This window comes from Phalaenopsis equestris, unplaced genomic scaffold (genome assembly GCF_001263595.1).
Source record: "Phalaenopsis equestris unplaced genomic scaffold, ASM126359v1 Scaffold000090, whole genome shotgun sequence".
NCBI lineage: Eukaryota > Viridiplantae > Streptophyta > Magnoliopsida > Asparagales > Orchidaceae > Phalaenopsis > Phalaenopsis equestris.
This window is the reverse complement of record NW_018164532.1, coordinates 1,804,465-1,826,073: the sequence shown is the minus strand read 5'-3', so window position 1 is coordinate 1,826,073 and position 21,609 is coordinate 1,804,465. Positions and strand designations below refer to the sequence as shown.

At 33.2% G+C, this 21,609-nt stretch overlaps 2 protein-coding genes across 3 annotated transcripts in view; one reads left to right on the top strand and one right to left on the bottom strand.

The window, feature by feature from the left end:
* Positions 1-4,946, bottom strand: part of LOC110020102 — an 8,133-nt gene extending 3,187 nt beyond the window's left edge. The window contains exons 1-2 of one of the 2 annotated variants that reach the window (XM_020718085.1): positions 4,693-4,946; positions 186-1,016 (exon numbers count right to left, since the gene is read on the bottom strand). In XM_020718085.1, the coding sequence (XP_020573744.1) occupies positions 186-871 (686 nt within the window). In that variant the 5' untranslated portion in view covers positions 872-1,016; positions 4,693-4,946. The remainder of the gene's footprint in view (positions 1-185; positions 1,017-4,692) is intronic. The other variant, XM_020718084.1, reaches the window with a different exon arrangement.
* An 8,016-nt stretch (positions 4,947-12,962) lies between these two features.
* LOC110020050 (protein SUPPRESSOR OF GENE SILENCING 3 homolog) overlaps positions 12,963-21,609 on the top strand; it is a 41,558-nt gene continuing 32,911 nt past the window's right edge. Inside the window, exon 1 of the mRNA XM_020718019.1 lies at positions 12,963-13,128. The gene's annotated coding sequence lies outside the window, so the exon portion shown is untranslated. The remainder of the gene's footprint in view (positions 13,129-21,609) is intronic.

Below are 21,609 nucleotides of genomic sequence, written 5' to 3'. Positions count from 1 at the left end.
CAGCAGGAAGTCGATGCAATGGAACATAAAATGGTCAACAAGTAGGATAAAGCACGGAACCACTGCAGCTAAGCATCATTTTTGATAGAATGGAAAATCATCAAAGTAATGGGATAAAATAACTCCACTTTTTAATCATTATTTGCAATCAATTTATAAGAGCCTTGATACATCAACAACCATACCTCATCATCTTTAATGCATCCTTACGACAGCTTAAGTAGACATCATCCTCTTCCCAGTCAGGTTCATTAGGGACATAGAATTGCTTAACCATTAATTTATTGTGAGAATTGTTAGACAATTTATTCTCCTCGAAAGTGCTACTTCTTTCCAGAAAAACATCCACATGTTCACTCAGATTAATCTGAGAGCACATTCCAAAAGAACCAGGTTGCACATTTTTAGTTTCCGTTTCAGATGAAAACATTTCTTTCAAAAGAATTGATGCCTTTCCAACATCATTATTTACAGCTGCTAATATATCCTTAATCAATTGTTGATCAGCCCAACTATGAACATCTTTCAGCATCCAAATAGGATTCACATTACTTTCTCTGACGGCGTCATGCTCATCCCCATCAATGTTAATATTCAAGGTACCCGGTTTTGAATGAGTATTGAAAAATGGAAATTCAATAGGCTTTGAAGATAGAACAACTGATGAAAATGACCTTGTTGGCACAGGCCCAATGGACACTGAGCTTTCTCCAGAGTTAGTATTGTTTGAACTTTCCATCAAGTCTGAATTTGTTTCATTTGAGATGATTGGATAAGGGACGACAGCACCTTCAGTTCCACTTCCTTGCTTTTCTCGGTGCTTGCGATCAAAAGCAGCCCAGCCAGGAGTTTGAAACCTTGAACGATGCATTGTGAACTTTGCACAACCTCTTGTAAGAGCTATTCAGGATATGAAAGCACGATTTGGTATCTGATCTCCCTTAGACAATGACTGCAAACTGCTGCTTTAAATTCAGTAAGTTTGGGCTCGTGGAAGTTTTGATTTAGTCAATCTGCTTTAAATAAAGTTCCAGTTTAGACAAATTTTTAACCACATATCACTCATAAATAGAATATGATCAACACTAAAACCAATGAAAAGCTTAAGTGTATTTGCAAGTGGCGAAATTGCCCAGCATATTGAAGATAAAATAAGACAGGCACACTAGATTTCTGATGATGAAAAGAGCTACTAAAGGATACACATTTTGCTTATTTATTAATCTGTTAGTTGTAATTTTTTGTCGTCCTTCTTTTAAATTAAAATTGGGATGATAAAGTTGCCAAATACAGAAAAGCAACCTATTCGCTTTCAAGCACTATAAACCATAAAAATTTGCAACAAAGAGCAAGCGGATTCTTTTTTTCCATGATCATCAATAAGTGGTAAATAGACAATAACTTTAAATGTAATAATGGAATGCCTTCACAAAAAAATAAAATAACATAATGTTCAACAAATTAGAGTTTTCTAAATATCCAACAATCAAAGAACATTGTGACACTTGTTGGCCTTCAAATTAATAGATTTCAGCTTAGAGCTAATCTTGCAGATCAATAACTAAGGAAAAAGAGTTAGCATCCAAAATGAGAATTTTTCCTTCTAGAAGATCCTCCAACAATCATGCTGATAATTGCGGGAGTAGATTCTGCTCATCGAATAGGTGGGTGGCTCCAGAGATTCATGCGTTGCAAGAGTTTTGGTCTCATGATAGAAATCCTAATACCACTCAGGAAGGTTAACATAAAATAACTTAAAATGCTCAAAGTTTTTCTCGAAGTTGTAAGGCTCTTTTATTAAGGAAATAAGCATAATTATTGAAAACTTTTCGGCAATGGCTAGCAGCAGTTGAAAAGTGTTTGATGTATATCCTAAATTTGTCCAGGACCTGAAATGATAGACTTGCCTTGAGCCTAAAGAAAACAACTGGAAATGGGTCAGGCCGATTTGGTTGATCAAGTTTGATTGGTTTACCTGATTATTCCTACCAAGGGAACCTTGAATCAGGGGTCCCATTTATGGATGTGACTGGAGGCTCAAGCTTCCTCTGGTGTTCTAAGTGACAAATCAAAATGTCTCATTCATGGATGTGAATGGAGGCTCAAGCTTCCTCTGGTATTATAAGTGTCAAATCAAAACGGCGCCCATTTGAAGGAAGGCCCCAATTTGAACGGAGGCAATAAGGTGGATTTTTGTCTAGTATATGATGTAAGGATAGAAATCATTATAATTCCAAAGTGTTCACATAAAATATGATGAGCACAATGTAATCGCCATTGCAGAAAATGTCAACACCATTGCAAAAAAAAATATATAAGGCTTGTTCTCGTCTTATAGAGATCGCTTCAAAATCAATCGTGTGCGATAAGTTAAAAAAAATTCCATTTATTTTAAGGAGGCGGATCACTTTCAACGTTAATTTCCCGCTAAGACTGCTGCAGTTGGACACCAATCAACAAAAAAAGACCACTAGTAATGGCATCGGATATTGCAGCCCTAAAGCAAGATATTTGCCTAGTGGGTTTCTGAAGAGGATAATCTTATTTATTCTAACCCATTACTTATTGCAAATGCCTAAGTTAATTTTAGATTTTGAACACCCTTCCTTGGATATTATCTATTCTCATGATTTGTGCTGGTTTTATAATGATTTTTTGAGAATCCAACACTCCCCTTTATATCTACCTCCTAACTTCTGGACAACCTATTTTAAAAGAGACCAAAGTAATATTAATCTGCATTACAGGTCAAACATTAACAAGATCACCACCATTAAGGATGCCAGCGAAGTTGTCACCATTATTCGCACCTACTAATGAGGTTTAACCAAGGGGGTTGTTGGTGGTAGCAAACTGATAAGAAACAACACCTGAGGCACAAAAGATACCTTGGAGTAACGAGAAATACTGCTATATTTAGGGTAATTCAGGCAAAGTCGAGTTTGACCAATTACCTTAGACTTATTTTTGGTAGCTTATTATTTTGCCGATTTTACTCATTAGGTTTTTTAGACTATTTCATGACCCATGCAAGCCTGCGAGTTGGCATCATTTTAGGCATTCATGTTGGAGCTTGAGCTTCACCGATTTCCCTTGAAAAAGCACTCGCCGGTTGAATATCTTCTTTGTGGTTCAGCTAGCTCTCTCTCTCTCTCTCATAATCCAAATAAGAGGAGTTTGCATTATCTGAGTAGTGTGTTTCATGTTGATCTGTTGGAATAAATAGCAGACTTCTTCTCGTCCCAACAACGGATGCTCTCCTCTGCTGCACCGTTGATTCTAGAAATGAAACTGGCACTTGCAACTTAGGTATTACTTTTAACACATACTCCAAAATTTCACTTATCACTTTCATTATTTGCTCTTTAAATGCATTAATTTGTTGCTCAATAAATTCTCTTGTGCACTCCATGTTCTTTGATACTTCTTTGTTGCTTAGCTCTGCTCTTATTATAACCCCACTAATTATTTATGGCATGATTCACGCTCATTGCATCTTTCAAGATGTTAGATCGCATTTTCCATGGATTCAAACACCAAATAAAAGAGCTAAAATAATAAGAAGCTCAAAACATAGAAAATAGAAGAATAAATTTAAAGAATATCAGTGCCTTACAATATCTAGAAATCCCCTTTTCCCGGTGACCGCTCCTATGTATAGAAGAGTTCATACATGTTACAAAATAATGCATTAATAACACAATTCTCAAAAAATATGCTCTATATATTCTTTATCATGTTCTATCATGCATGTTAATATTTTTTTTTATAATAACTCATCTTGATGATTGCCCCATAAATGCAACTTTTTTTTTTAATTTTAATTTTTTATAACGTTTTTGCTGGCATGTTCGACTCCAAGGCGAGTTGGCGAGGTTCATCCAATTATCTTGAGAGACTTTGTTATTAAATTCTCTTGTAAGGGCCTGAAATGGTCGGTCTTTTATGCATGTTTAGCCGAGTTGCCATGTTCGAGTAGTGGAGGCTAAGCATCTTGGACGAGCTGCCTTGACAGTTTTCTTGGTCAAATTATTTGGTTGGATTGATTTGACTGACTTGTCTTGCCAACTCAGCCAACTAGCTTCACACTTTTAATCCGACCATAGTGCTTTCGGTAACACATGAATGAAAATGTTAGTTTTCTCTCATATCAAATATGACAATATGCTAAAGCAAAAATATCAATGCCTAACAATAAACTAAGTCTATTCCATATAAAGCAAGTTTGAGTTGGTACATCTTGCCGAACCTTGACGCCCTTTGTTTCACGCCCTCCAAACATAACCCAAAATTAAGATTCTGTTTGTTTGTGGTAGTTGCAGTTATTTGAAGAATCAGCTGTGAAGGTACTGAAGAATAAACTTTTGTTAAAAAATTTGTGCTGCTTGTTAAAAAATGTCAGGCAACACTTAGCTGCAGCAACTTTTTTAAACGCAGGCAAAAAGTAGTTTTAACGAACAGTAAAGACAGAGATGCGGTGCCACACCGCCGCCCGAAACTCACCCTAATATTTATTCCCCTTTTTTTTTTTTTGGTCAATTGTGTTGTTATTAATATGAACACAAGAATATACATCTCAGATAATTTTCTCAATCAGAGTAACGGCATCCACCGTAGAACCCTACAAAACATCGTCAATCCATCGTATAAGCCTAAAAACAAAAGATATTTTGAAGAAAATGATTAGCCTACCCTTCAAAGAGAGCCTGTTCTATGTCGCAGATCCCGGCCACAGCTCTCGAAACCTAGGCGTCAATTCCACAGAGAAAGAGAAATCTGAAAACTGAAAGGCGAAAACCTTCGTGATGGACGGACAGAAAGAAAGAATCGACAGCTTCGAATCGCATCCGCGTTCAGAATCCATCAGCCCGACCCAGAGACGACCAAATCTTTCCAACCAAAAGCACGGCGACGGGAACTCCTCTATGCCACCTTTTCAACTGCTATCATTCAATATAAAAATCACGTTTCCAAAAAGACAGTTGACATTTCTGGTAAATATATCAATGCCATTTAAATTTTATATATATATAAAATAAGCATTCACCAATTTCGTTTCCATTTTTTGATCGTGCCAAATTAATTATTGATATGACAACAAATACACGTTTGTTAATGCATCGTTGTATTATATTTAGTATTGATAATATATCACTGATTAATTGGTGCAATCATAAAAAAAATTATTAACTTGAGAAACATGTTTTCCTCACACTTCTTTTAAGAAAGATATATATATTATATGAATTTATTTACAAAAAATATTGACCTTTCTTTTTGGTCTTCTAATTTGAGGAAAAAGTATATATCATATATTTTATTTTTCATAAAAAAATGCAGTGCAAAAAAAAATACCTTGAATAAAAAATAATTAATCATAAAAATAAATATTTGGATTTATTATTTTTATTCATAAATGTTTAAAAACCACTGTTATATTTTTATTTATGACTCGCATTTATTTTAATAACTTATGATATTTATTTTGAAAACTTAAGTTATTTATTTTCTTAACTCATAACTTATATCATAACTTATGATATTTATTTTTATAACTCATGATAACTTAAGTTATTAATTTTCTTAACTCATAACTTTAATCATAACTTATGATAACTCATATTATTTATTTTTATAACTCATGATAACTTAATTTATTTATTTACTTAACATTAATTAAAAATCAATTAATTTATTAAATTATCATAAATCATATTGGTTAGTAACCCCCTTGATGGATGGTAGTTAAATAGAGCATGAATTTGAGAATGAGACCTCTCTACTTAACACACCCCGTACATTTCCCTCCATCAGAAAGTACATAAAGTTTCAAGGGATTAGAGAGAGAAACTACATTTCTTCAAGATCAAATTTGTTCATCATGAATACAAGTATGCGTCATTTTATTTTAGATATAAAAAAAATATGAATTTAAAAGATCTTGGCTATTATGTACTTTTTCTTTTGAAATTTGTCTCATAAAGTTGAAACATGAATTTTCTAACCTGTGGTATCAGAGCCTTGATTACTAAATTTATGATTTTTCATATAATTTTATTTATGTTAATTGTAATAAATTTCCGTTGTGTATTAGATTTTTAATTAGATCAATAAAACTAAAGTAAATTGATATGATTGAAATTATTATTTATTTAATGTCTATGTAATGCTTAATTTGTTAGTCACCAAAGTGACCAAATTAATAAGTTTAATAGACGTTAAATTAAATAAATTAAATTAATCAAGTGTATGTGATGTTTGTTATGAAATAAATTCATATTTTATTAAAAAAAATATTAAAATTCATTTATTACAATAATATTTTTAGATCGCCCAAAGGTTGATCATTTGTTTTATAATCATTGAATATAATTGTAGTCTACTTATATACTAAGTTAAGGTATGTTTATATATCCAAAGATAATAGACATGTCTAACTTGAGTATAAATAATTATCAATTATATTAAATTTAAGTCAAGCATCAATTATGTTTATTATCGTGTATTGTTATATTACCCAAAGGAGATTTCAATACGCTATTATTATTATGATCATTATTTTAATCTGATTTTATATGGATATCTATGTAAGTTTAATGTTTGAAGCATTAATATACGAGCATGTTTTATTTATTTACAGTAACTACTCATGTTTCTCTTCATTCGCAAGCTACATCTATTCAAACTTTCAAAGAGTTTAATTTCTCTGAATGGCGTGAGCAAGTCCAGTTTCACCTTGGTGTTTTCACCTTGGTGTTTTCTGAATGGCGTGAGCAAGTCCAGTTTCACCTTGGTGTTCTGGATCTTGATTTATCACTTACGACTGAGAAACCCCAGCAGTTTACTGATTTTAGCAGTACTGAGCAAATATCTTTCTATAAAGCTTGGGAAAAATCGAACATATTAAGCTTAATGTTTATGCGAATGACTGTACCAAACAACATAAAGTGTACGTTTTCTAACATTTGAAGTGCTAAGAAATTTATGAAATTTGCTGAGAATTGTTCTCAGTCTGACTCTGCTGATAAGACTCTTGTTGGGACACTATTAAGTACGTTAACCAACATGAAATTTGATGGTTCTCGTACCATCCTTGAGCATGTCGTTGAAATGACGAACATAGCAGCAAGACTTAAGACCCTAAGAATGAAAGTGAATGAAATTTTCCTTGTGCAATTTATCATTAACTCATTGCCTCCTGAGTATGGTCCATTTCACATGAACTACAACACTATGAAAGATAAGTGAAATGTGAATGAACTACAATGTATGCTCATTCAAGAGGAAGCAAGGCTTAAGAAATGAACAAATCACTCCATTAATCTCATGGGTCATCAAATAAAAACTGTAAAGAAACCTAGAAAGAAGAATGGAAAGGGCAAGCAAGGACCATTAAAGATTAATGTGTCATCTGCCCCAATTCACAAAGAGGAATACAAAGGAATTAAGTGTCACTTTTGCAGAAAGTCTGGACACTATCAAAATGAGTGTCAAAAGCGCAAAGACTGATTCGAAAAGAAAGGTAAACATTGTGTTTTTGTATGTTTCAAATCAAATTTGGCAGAAGTTCCTTATAATACCTGGTGGATTAATTCTGGTTGTACCACTCATGTTTCTAATATGATGTAGGGATTCCTCACAACCCAAATCATAAACCGAAATGAACAATTTGTCTTCAGGAGAAACCGAGTCAAAACGTCAGTTGAAGCTATTGGAACCTATCAGTTGATTTTAGATACTGGACATCATTTAAACTTTTTTCAAACATTTTGTCCCTTCTGTTTCTCATAATTTGATTTCGTTGTCTAAACTTGATTTTATTGGATACTCATTTAAAATTGGAAATGGTTGTTTTAGTTTGTTTAAACACCTCACAATCATCTCATAGGTTCTGGTATTCTTTGTGATGACCTATACAACCTTAAACTTGATAACCTTTTCTCTGAGAATTTGATGACTTTGCATCATAATATTGTTACTAAACGTGGGTTTATGAATGAAAGTTCAGCTTATTTATGGCATAAATGTTTGGGTCATATATCCAAAGAAAGAATTGAAAGATTAGTAAAGAATGAAATCCTTAATGAATTAGATTTTACTAATCTTGGCATCTGTGTTAATTGTATTAAAGGAAAACACACAAATCACACAGTTAAGAAAGCCGCCACAAGAAGCACACAACTCCTTGAAGCTATACACACTGATATTTGTGGATTTTTTGATGTTTTATCTTTTGGTGGAGAGAAATACTTTATCACATTTATTGATGATTTTTCACGTTATGAGTATGTCTATTTATTGCATCAAAAACCTCAAGTTATAGATGTCTTAAAGATGCATATAACTGAGATTGAGAGATAATTATACAGAAAGTAAAAATTATCAGGTTTGATATAGGCGGTGAACATTATGGAACTTACAATGAATCTGGGACAATGTCCAGGTCCATTTGCTAAATTTCTTCAAACTAATGACATATGTGCTCAATACACTATGTCAGGAACACTCAGGAACACCACAACCACAATAAAATGGTGTTGCAGAAAGACGAAATCGTACTCTAATGGAAATGGTTAGGATTATGGTGAGTAATTCTTCTTTACCCTCATCATTGTGGATGCATGCTTTAAAGACTGCTACATATTTATTAAATAGGATTCCTAGTAAGGCAGTTCCAAAGACTCATTTTGAACTTTGGACAGGAAGGAAACCTAGTTTAAGGCACCTGCGTGTTTGGGGTTGCCCAACGAAAATAAGGTTATATAATCCACATGAAAATAAACTGGACTCAAGAACAACCAGTGGTTTCTTCATTGGTTATCCAGAAAAATCTAAAGGCTATATATTTTATTGTTCTAATCACAGTACAAGAATTATTAAAACTGAAAAATGCTAAGTTCATTGAAAATGATGAAGTTAGTGGGAGTTTGGAACCACATACAGTGGAGATCCAAGAAATTAGGGTTCAAGTTCCTTTACCCAAAATTTTCTTCTCAAGTTGTTATTCCTACACCTGTTGAACATTTTGACAACTTACAAAAACAATAAATATATGATCAAATACCCCATAATGAAACTGTCACTAATGAACCTACATTAGATGAACCACATAAAGTAGTACCTAGAAAGTCTCAACGACAAAACGGTCTGCTATTTCCGATAATTATGTAGTTTATCTTCATGAATCCGAATTTGACTTAGGAGTCAATGAATATCCAGTTTTATTTTCACAAGTCATAAAAAGTGCAAATTCTTCTAAATGGTTAGATGCAATGAAAGATGAGTTGAAATCAATGGATCACAACAAAGTCTGAGATATCGTTGAATTGCCTGAAGGTTGTAAAAGAGTCGGGTGTAAATGGGTCTTTAAGACTAAGCGTGTTTCGAATGACAATATTGAACGATATAAAGCCAGACTTGTTGCCAAAGGTTTCACTCAGAAAGATGACATCGACTATAAAGAAACATTTTCTCCGGTTTCTAAGAAAGATTCATTTAGAATTATCATGGTACTAGTAGCTCATTATGATTTGAAGTTACACCAAATAGATGTGAAAACTGTCTTTATGAATGGGAATTTAGATGAAGAGGTCTATATGAGTCAACCTGAAGGATTTTTGGTTGAAGGTTAGGAACACATGGTGTGTAAACTTAAGAAATCAATATACGGACTTAAGCAAGCTTCCCGACAATGATATCTTAAGTTTAATGATACCATCACGTTCTTTAGATTTAAGGAAAACATTGTTGATCAGTGTATATATCTAAAGATCAGTGGGAGCAAAATTATATTTTTTATTATGTATGTTGATGACATCTTGCTGGCTACTAATGATATTGGCTTATTATATGAAACTAATAATTTTCTCTCTAAGAACTTTGAGATGAAAGATATGAGTGAGACATCCTATGTGATTGGAATTGAAATATTTTGTGATAGATCACAATGATTGTTAGGGCTGTCTCAGAAAATATATATCGAAAGAGTTCTTAAGAGATTCAATATGGAAGGTTGCTCAGCAAGTGTTGCTCCAATTTAGAAAAGAGATAAATTCAGCCTTATGCAGTATCCAAAGAATGATTTGGAACATAAGAAAATGGAACAAATTCTTTGTGCATCTATTGTTGGAAGCTTAAATAATGCTCAAACTTGTACCAGACCAGACATCAGTTTTGTCGTCGGGATGCTGGGCAGGTATCGAAGTATTCCATGAATAGATCATTGGAAAGCTGCAAATAAAGTTTTGAGGTATCTACAAGGAACAAATGACCACATGCTCACTTATGAAGATCTAAAAGATCTAAAGATCTTGAAGTGATATGATATTCAGATTTAGATTTTGCTGGATGTGTTGATACCAGAAAATCAACATTTGGCTATTTGTTCATTTTGGCTGAATGAGCAATCTAATGGAAAAAGTGCGAAGCAGACAATCACAGCTGCTTCCACTATGAAAATTGGTGGCTTGCTTTGAAGCTACAATTCAGGGTTTATGGCTGCGGAATTTTATTTCAGGACTTGGAATTGTCAACCGTATTGTCAAGCCGTTAAAAATTTATTGTGATTACTCCGCAGCAGTCTTCTTTTCCAAAAACGACGAGTATTCCAAATGTGCCAAACACATGAAATTAAAATAGCTTACCGTTAAGGAAGAAGCTCATAAACATAGAGTGTCAATTGAACATATTAGCACAAATCTCATGATTGCAGATCCTTTGACAAAAGTCACCGAAGACATTTAACGAACATGTCGTAAGAATGGGCATTACCAAAACCCTTTATTAGTTTTATGCTCTTTATATTTTGACATTTTGGATCTAAATTTTCTTGTTTCTGATATTTATAATTCTTGTTTTTATCGTTAGTGTACACTTTATGTTGCATGATGTTTCAACAAGGTTTGTCTTTTAATAGACATTATGGGTCCATGATGTTAACTCTCATTATGCTAAGTATGTAATTAATATTGTGATACATGGAAGAGACTGTGTCGATAAATTGATGCACAACCGCCATGATTCATATTAATTTCGTACTTATTAAATAATTTATGATTTAACCAATATAAAGAAGGATTTATCTTGCAGTATGTAATGCACTATTAAAATTAAGTGAGCCAAGTGAAAGAATGTTATATTTTTATTTATGACTCATATTTATTTTAATAACTTATGAGATTTATTTTTGATAACTTAAGTTATTAATTTTTTTAACTCATAAGTTATGTTATAAATTATGACAACTTATGATATTTATTTTGATAACTTAAGTTATTTATTTTCTTAACTCATAACTCATGTCATAACTTATGATATTTATTTTTGTAACTCATATAATCCCTAAAATAAATAAATGGTACTAACTCATGTCATTAATTTTATTAATAAAAATTAATTAATTAATTAAATTATCATAAATCCTATTGGTTTGTAACCTCTTTGATCGATGGTGGTTAAATAGAGCATGAATTTGAGAATGAATATTCTCTCAACCTAACACACCCCGTACATTTCCCTCCATAAAAAAATACAGAAAGTTTCAAGGGATTAGAGAGAGAAACTTCACCTCTTAAAGATCAAATTTGTTCATCATGAATACATGTATGCGTCACTTTATTTTAGATATAAAAAAAATCATGAATTTAAAAGATCTTGACTATTATGTACTTATCTTTTGAAATTTGTGTCATAAAGTTGAAACATGAATTTTCTAACATACACCCCCAAAATAATAATTTAATTTGACATTAAATTGCTGAAAAAATATGAATCACATGACAAGGTAAAAAATGTTATTTTTTGTAATTTTATTTTTATGGAGAGTTATGTTTATTAACATGCAGTTTGTTTGGGGATAAAACTCATCAATCAGCAAAACTAATCGAATATCGAACCATCCACATTTTTATTGCTTAAACTATTTTAAAATTTAATTTTGTGTTGCATGCCTCCAGTTTTCTTTCAAATTAGCCAATAAGTTGTACCATGTTTTTCAAAAATTGAGATATTGAGGTCCTTTTTTATTGACAATTACTAAATATGTTTTTTATTGAAAATGATGAAAAATGTTTTAGACAATTTGAGATAAAATATAAAACATTCATAATATTGAAGCTAGTAGAGAGCCCTTACATTCATTTGAAAAGACCAAATCAGAGAAATATTTTAAATAAAATATGATTTTTTTATTTAAAATATCCTAAAACAAAAAAAAATTACAGGACATTGTGTGATTGAAATAACTTCCAGTAATATTAAGCATGTAATAAATTTAAATGAGACATTAATATAAATTGATTAGTGAATGATGAATCCCTAAAAATATATTATGATAGCCACACACGAAAATTAGAAAGTTTGATGCAGATAATCATATTAGTTATTTTCATGAATATTAATATGACGTGACTATAAGACTTCAAACAACATAATGATATTAATATAATTTGAGTTGGATTGATGATTTCTTATAGTCAAAGATATTGTAGGTCAAATATCTCTAGAATGATTGTAAAGATCATTGAAAATTATCGAATTCACACACAAAGGTCGGGATGACAAGCCCTAAAAAATGTGACAAAATAGTTTAATTCGACTGAGTTTCATTTGGATAAGATTAAAAATAGTTAATGGAAGAAAATAAAATCCTGCTGTAAAATTTTTTTTTTTATGCTATATTTATGGATAAATAAATCAAATGTATACTTCATCTTTTTGTAATAATTTTTTAAAAGTTATTATCAATTAATATATGATTGCATAACATAAATCATTATTATCGTTTGGTCTTCATGTGAATTTTATGAATTATTCCACCTTTGTGGTCATTCAAGCCAAGCTTCATCGTTAAGAAAGGATGAGCCGTTGCTTTTCCAACAATCCCAACCGTACAAGTAGCTTCTAAGATAAATTGACGGACCGGATAGATAGACCGAGCTGCACAAACAAAAGCGCTGCTCATCGGAGTGGAAGCTCTTTAAACTGCATTTAATAAATTCGCTTGGAATCCGCGAACAGATCACTCAGGCTTCGTCTATAAGCCTCCGGCGACAGCCCCGGCCCGACTGTCGTCGGCTTAGGAACATTACGGCGGCAGTCGGGAACGGCGATTCGCTTTTCCGGTGAAAGGTCTGATCTCTCATTCCTTTTGCGCTTCTTACTGTTTCATTAATGTCTTTTGTTTTATTCTAGTCTCATCGGCTGTGCTGCGCGTCTCAATTGCTTGATTTCTTGCCCCATTGATCTGTCTTTTATTTATTTATTTTTTATGGGACGGCTGGTATAGCGCTCGAGAAACTGCTCAGCCACTGGGCCACCAACTGAACCGCACTGATTTGTATTTCCCTTTTCAATGTCATTTCGATTGGTTTTGGCATTCGGTTTGATCATGCAGATGAGCGATCCTGTGTTTGTATGGGACTGTTCTGAGCTCACTGCTTGCTTGTATAATACATATATTTTTTATTTTGTTTATTTTCTTATATGGAAATGTGATACCATCTACCAAGCGCAGTGTCAGTCCATTAGTTTCTTGCCATCCCCCTTGTGCGCAGAACGTCTGGCTTGCGTTGTTATGAACCTATTTGACTAGGACGTTGGTGATCTTACTCTCTTTTATAGAATGGTTTAAGCATGTGTTTGGCACCTGCTTTTGAGAGATTAGGCAGGTTTTTTGTGTCAAAATTGCAGAATATGTACGATATTTTATACTTTTTAACTGATTATTTAATTTTGTGAGTAAATATTGCAAATTCATTCCTGAAAATTGCTTTGTATGACATATATAAAATTTGGTCAAATCTTGATGAACTGTATGGCTGCTTATTGTAGGATTTAAGTCTGTTAACTCAAATATAATTATAATCATAAATTATAGTTGTAATTATTAATCATAGAATTACTTTAAGCAATAATCTAATTTTTTAATTAATTATTGAATTATTAAGCTAGCTTAATACAAGGGCTTCTAAACCACGAATAATACTTTCTTATTAATTTTTTTGATTAATTAACATTAATTAATAAGGCTAATTTAATTTTAATTGACTTATTTGTAGTTGCTTTATTTTGTAAATTATTTAATTTGTATAAAAAATCCATTAAATCATACTTAATATAAGGTGCTATTTTATTTAATTATTAGTTTATGGCTCATTAAATGGATTAAATTTAATAATTAAATGCAAATCAAATCTAACCTCAATATTAAATAAATTGATAATTAGTAATATTATAGCTAATTAGTGATTTTAATCAACAAATCCCTTTATTATCACCCCTTCCTCCTCGTCCCCTCCTACATGAAAACTCTGTCTTGTAAAGAAGTCTGAAAATTGGAGCTTGTTGATGAAGGCATTGATGAGATTGTGAAGGCGTTGTGGTGCTGCTTAGATTTGGAGGACTGCTGATGGTAAACCCTCTTCCCTTTTGTGTTTTTATATACTAGCTAAATCCGTTGATTTATTGAATATGAGATTTAGGCCGAAACAGAGGTGACATTACTTCAAAATTTGTACAATTTAATCTATCATTTTTTAGTGTTTGGTAGGAGTCATGTTAAATTTTGTTTAAAGTTTTGCTTAAATTTGATTACCAAACAGCCTTCAGCATTATAATCATATGCAAACATATGCATGAAAAGACGCATTGCACATTAAAAAGTTTTATTGGTATTTTTGAATGATGTGAAAGATTTGAGTTTTATATAATTAAATATTAAAAAAATTAGGTGTTACATATGCAAATACATAAGAGTTGTGTCATAAATGCAAATCCCACCCAGAAAGAATTTAACATTTAATTATTTGTTTAATTTTAACAGTCTCATTATACATAAGAGAAGCACATCAATTTTGATAGTTGAATTAATTAAGTCTTGAGATTTTCTTATTGTTTAGATTTTTCGGTGTAATTTAAAGACCTAACATTATTTTGAAGCTTATTAGAGAAGGCCTTTTAGTGTTAGGAAGGGCAATGTTTAGAATTTACTTACATAATTTATAGAAGAAAAGTTATATTATTTCAATTTTGTTTATCTATCCATGTTCAATCACATTGGGTTATTGGATGATATCAAAAAATTTTTTTTTTGATGTGACCAATCGCATCTTCCTATGGGTATCTGTTATCATTATTTATTTCATTCGATGCCACCAATTGTTCTATCCAACATCTACACTTATGCTGTCGTACCTTTTCTCAAAGACCATATGTTTTCCCCCAAAAATTCTAATGCTCCATATCGATTCTCGAGCATACATGGAGGTCTTTGGAAGAACACAAACATTGATTTCCTTGGACCAAGAAATGGCTAAAAATGAACACTTGTTCATTAACTTGTTTTTTGAATCATTGAACGCCATAGAATACTAACATTATGTGAATTATATATTCAGTTGAAAAGCAGGCTAACTATATGTAAAAAAAATTTAAAATGTGATGTAAAGCATGTGAAGGATTTTATACCAAGTAATGGTAGCTATTGTAATACGCGTGCCAAAGGATGGAAAAAGTTAAGCCCAAATCACATCCAATATGATGTAAAATCAAACTCAAATGAGCTATAATTGATTTTGAACAAAATAAAATTGAATTAAACCTATTTTTGAGTTTATAAAGGTTCATATTAAGTAAATGTTAAGAATTATGTTAATATTTGCTGAAGAAATATGAGCTCGCACTAGACGAATCATGAAATAGCAATAGAATAAGATTATCTCACATATTTGGTGTTTCCTTGTTGTGACTGCTAGGTTAATACCATTAATGGAAAAATTGTAGATTAAAATTGTAATAGCGATCTACATTGTTCAACAAGACAAAAATTCGATATTTAATATTAATAAGTATTACTTTTAAAGAAAATTTATATCACATTTTCATACAACAACGACAAGCCGTTATCCCACTAAGTGGGCCGGCTATATGAATCCTTTTTCTTCATTGCATCCTATTGAGTGTCATATTTTCATTTAATTATAATAGATTAAAATCATTTTTTCATTCAATATGCCTAAGTCTTTTTAAGTCTATCTCCGTCTTTTTTAACATAAGTCGAATCGAAAACATCTACTCTCATAACCGAATCATCAGATGATCAACGTTTAATGTAACCAAACCATCTAAGATTACTCTTTCTATTCTTATCCACAATTGGAGCTACACCAACTCTATCATGAATATATTCATTTCACATCTTGACCCTAAGTGTCAAATACCACCATTGTCGGGTCCCAAGCTCTGAATGTGAAAAGTAGAGGGTTGCGTTAGGTAACCGCAATCAGCGCAAAATATTTGTCGAAAAATCATGACATAAATCCTTTAAATCTCTATACTACATTTTCATGAGATATTTATTGGATGAAATTTTAAAGAACAAAAAAATTATTTTCATTGAAATGTGTTTTGTGTATGTATTTTTATAAATGAACGAGTTTGTTTGATGTAATGAAGAAATATGAAGATTCTAATAAATATATCTTTCCGCGTTAAGATATGATTCCTTTTTTTTAAAAAAAAAATATTCCATTGAAATCTCTTTTGATAAGTACGTACATTAATATATGCATTTCTCCAATAAAAGTCTAGCAAGCTAGCATGAACTTACTAAGCACATACATTCATATCTGCACATGTCTCCATTAAAAACCCACCAAGCTAGCTTGCACTTACTAATCAGGATTAACTTATAGTTTTGATCAAATAGTTTCAAATTTAACATGAGTTTATCTTGAACAATTTTTGAGCTTTTGAGCTTAATTGAATCCCCTAATTGGCAACAGTCAGCATGATCTATCCCAAAAATGTTAAGTTAGGAAGACAGGTAAGATTTTTATTTTTCCTTTTATAATTAAATGAATCCAGAAAATTTTACAAATTTTAAGAAGCCGTTAAACAATAAATTACCATCATTCACATTCAACATCTTATATTTGATACAAGAAATTCAGTGAAGAGCTTAAAACAGATACTAAAGTTCTTTCTGTTATTCATTTAGTTTAAAATATCTTTTCTTGAGAATAAATATAACATAAAAATTGAGTGACTTGAGTCATATAACAACTCAGTGTAATTACTATTTTATGGCATTGCAATCTCACGAACAGAGCTAACATGCATGCATAATTTTTAGCATATTTATTTTGACAGAAATGTAAAACTTGTATAGTCCTATTTACTTCAAGAAGAATAAGCACACATTTATAACATTTATTATCAAGTAAAATGACATTCTTAAAAAAGTTGGTCAGTCTTTATCATAGTTTGGCTTTTAATAAATACACTCATCATAGGAGCAACGTCAAATTTTGTGCTAGTTAAGATACAAAAAATTTTATTTTCTTTTTAAAACTTTTCTATTATGTCTGCAGTAAATTAGTGTCCCTTGAGAGTAAGAAAAGGGGGTGACTTATTTTAATCAACATGCACATATATTTTATTTCATTATTTTTCACTATATATATAAACTTTATATGAATTTCAAATAATAATGTGCTTTATGTAAAATTAATTATAATGTGAAGACCTTGTTGAAAATATAAAGCAATCTCTTAAAAAGAAAATATATGAACTTGGATTTCGACTTAGTCTTAGTCAACTCTTTTTTCTGATTCATATCATTAAACTTGAAAACCCATTTCTTTCCTCTCTTGGTTTATTCTCGTTCTACACTCACATCAATCTAATATATATTTATGTATATATTTTTGTAAACACTTATCTATTACTATATAGATGCATTTTAACTTATCCAATTTCATTAAATAAAGTTCTGTGTTTATCTATACGATTTCACGTACGCTCGCGGGTCTTTTCACCCAATTGACGACGCTGCCTGACGACGTCTGACTACTCGCCTTACCCGAAGACGACGACATCTTCCCGTTTTTCCTGTTCTTTTTGTTTGCACGTCGTCTCCAAACCGACGATGCGTCTGTCTGCTATCATTCGCCTTCCCGCCCGACAGACGGTTTCATCTCGCAGTTTGACTCTCCCAAAGTCTGCTCGCATTCGCCTTCCTGCTCGACAGACCACATCGTCTCGCAGTTTGATGGCCCAAAGTCTGTTCGCATTGCCTCGCCAAGCCGCTCCAGAATCTGACCGTGGTCATCTTGTCCGTGGAGATGGTCTCGACGCTCCGTTCCTATGCCACTTTCCTTACCGGCGACTTTTTTAATCCTACTCGTGCCCTCTTTCAGGTTCAGAGCCTGATTTTGGTATCGGTAAGTTTTGCAACATTCCACAATTCTTCCACGAGGCTCTTAAAGGTGGTGGTGTCACACTTTCATTAAAAGTCTTGGTAAAAAAGTGAGAAACCTGCTTTTTCTCTCTGAGGTTGAAACCAATACTCTTGTGTCTTCTTGACGTTTTGCTTTAGTGGTGAAATTTCTTTATAGTCACCCAAAACTTGAGATCATTCGGAAAGATTTTGATGTTATGAAACTATTGGGTAGTTGGAATATTGGCTTACTTGACGATTGTCATATACTTATTCAGTTAATATACTTATTCAGTTAACTTATTCAGTTATCTCATGATGCGGATTACACTCGTATTTTTTCTCGTAAGGTAATCAAGATTGACAACTTTTTTATGAAAATTCTGAAGTGGACTGTCGATTTTGATCCAAAAGCGGAGTCTCATACTATTCCTTTTTGGATAAAGTTTTCGGGGTTAAAACTATACCTGTTTAACTTAAAAATTATCCACTTCTTAGCAACTGCTCACGGTAAGCCTCTTAAGGTTGATAATCGTATGCTTGTTGTCACCAGACCCTCTGTGGCTTGTGTTAGTTGAGAGAGATATTACCCAACCAGCTCCGGATGAGGTATGTATTGAAACAAATCACAATGGGTATTTGCAAAAGGTTGTAATAGAACCACACCCTCCTTATTGCCCTCATTGTAGTATGTTTGACCACAGTTCTACTATTTTCTATCGCTTGCATTCTCATCTACGATCGGATATTGCTAAAGATCAACAACCTGTTCAAAAATCTATTCATACTGAATTGGGGGTGAACGTCTTGCCACCGACCATCCCTGCTGAGGTGCAACCCGACCCTCTTTCCAACACCGCATATACCTCTGCTCATCTGACTGACGTTGTTCCTGATGAAGTACATCATACCCAAGCCATTCTACCCTTGGATGCTCCTGCTTTTGAACACTCTATTCTAGTTGTTGGTTTGGAGCTTTTTTACTTTGGAGTCCCATGAAACATCTCCCCATACTACAAGTACTGATCCAAACGTGTCTATATCACTCATTGTTATTGAAGAAGACTCACTTACATGCCATGACACTTGAGAGTGCTCTTTTGATCCAATAAAAGATCAGCCAAGACACACAAGAGTTCTCCTTTGATCCATAAAAGCTCAGCTGGTACAACAAGTATTTGCTTACAATGTTCAACAACTTACACATGTCTGACACACTTTAGACCAATCCACTGATCAGGTGAGTCAGTCTTCGTATCCTCGGATGAGGAATGACAGGTTTATTCCAGAAGGAAGAAGAATGGAGGTCGACTCGAGCTCATGAACTTATTGGACGATACATTGGTTACTACTGACAATGACACTTATCTTGCCAGTTTGTTAGTTGACACCTTTAGTAGAACTAGAGGCAAAGACGACAAAATTGAGTCGCTCTCTAGCTACCTAATACTACTTGTTTTTACACTTGGTTTTTTAGGCTCTCATGTATTTTTTTGTATTTTTTTTTTTTGGAACCTTTTGTATGGGTGTTTACCGTATGGGTAGGGTGTCATGCTTGAGACCTCTTATACAATCAATTTGTATCTTTCTTTCTTTTTAGTATATTAGCCATTGGACTTTCTCACCAAAAAAAAAAAAAAAAATATATATATATATATATATATATATATAAGGGAAAGAACAACGGTGACTCCCTATGCGTTAATTAAAAGAAAAGGTACAGAGAATGGAGAGGGGAGGATCCTTTTCTAAGAAACCAAAAATACATTTAAACACACCCCTAGGGGTTCCTCTCCCCACAATACAACTCACACAAAAAGAAACTTAAAAAATTACATGTATACCCAAAAGAGATATACAGAAAAAATCCTCCTGTTAGCAATGATTATCCAAAACAATCCCACGAGCAGACCAAAGAACCGACATGCCGCAATCCAAAGAGATCAAAAACAACTCTCCCCAAAAGTCCAAAACTTAAGACAATCAGATCGTCAACCTGCATCCTAAAAGGACTGAAGAAATAAAAAATAAAGTGAAAACCAATTTTAAAGAAAATATAAAGGCAGTCCTCCTTCCTCCAACTTCCAAACAGTAATGGCAATCCAACCAATCATAACAATGCCACCAGAATTATAGGGAAACAGAGAAAGAATAGGAGCCATGAGCCTCCAAATGAGAGCCAAATTGCTCACAAATAGACCCCAGGTGAAAATAATGCAGCTCATGAAGTCTCCAGAAACTATAGTCCCCAACAAACCTTCCCCCAATATAACACATTCCAACAGACATCACCCCAGTAACAGAGGAGCCCTGGGCCTCCTTGCTAGAGATGAAGCAGAAAAGTATAAGATAACCCAGAAGAAAAAGCAAAAACCCCCCAGAGCAAACTCTCCGCCCGTAACCCGCAAATACCCCGCTCTCCCCACAATACAACTCACACAAAAAGAAACTTAAAAAATTACATGTATACCCAAAAGAGATATACAGAAAAAATCCTCCTGTTAGCAATGATTATCCAAAACAATCCCACGAGCAGACCAAAGAACCGACATGCCGCAATCCAAAGAGATCAAAAACAACTCTCCCCAAAAGTCCAAAACTTAAGACAATCAGATCGTCAACCTGCATCCTAAAAGGACTGAAGAAATAAAAAATAAAGTGAAAACCAATTTTAAAGAAAATATAAAGGCAGTCCTCCTTCCTCCAACTTCCAAACAGTAATGGCAATCCAACCAATCATAACAATGCCACCAGAATTATAGGGAAACAGAGAAAGAATAGGAGCCATGAGCCTCCAAATGAGAGCCAAATTGCTCACAAATAGACCCCAGGTGAAAATAATGCAGCTCATGAAGTCTCCAGAAACTATAGTCCCCAACAAACCTTCCCCCAATATAACACATTCCAACAGACATCACCCCAGTAACAGAGGAGCCCTGGGCCTCCTTGCTAGAGATGAAGCAGAAAAGTATAAGATAACCCAGAAGAAAAAGCAAAAACCCCCCAGAGCAAACTCTCCGCCCGTAACCCGCAAATACCCCGATCTCCAACAACAAAATCATCATTAAAAAGGGAGCCCTGGGCCTCCCAAAAATGACTCATCAGAGGGACCCTCCAAACCCTCCAATCTAAAAGTAAAAGGCTCAACATCACATACTTCTCGAGAAGAAAAAATATTAACCCAATCATCTGCATCTGAGCAGCCCCCAAAGAAGAGTAACAAAGAGAGAAATCCAACCAGGACACATCAAAGGCCGAACCCAGCCACTCGACCACCCAACATACCTCAAGGTAATGCATAAGTACGAATATAAGGAGTTTCCAAATTATCCCCCACCAGCAAAGTATAGAGAGGAGGAGGGGGAACTGCTCCCACCCTACAAAACTGACTA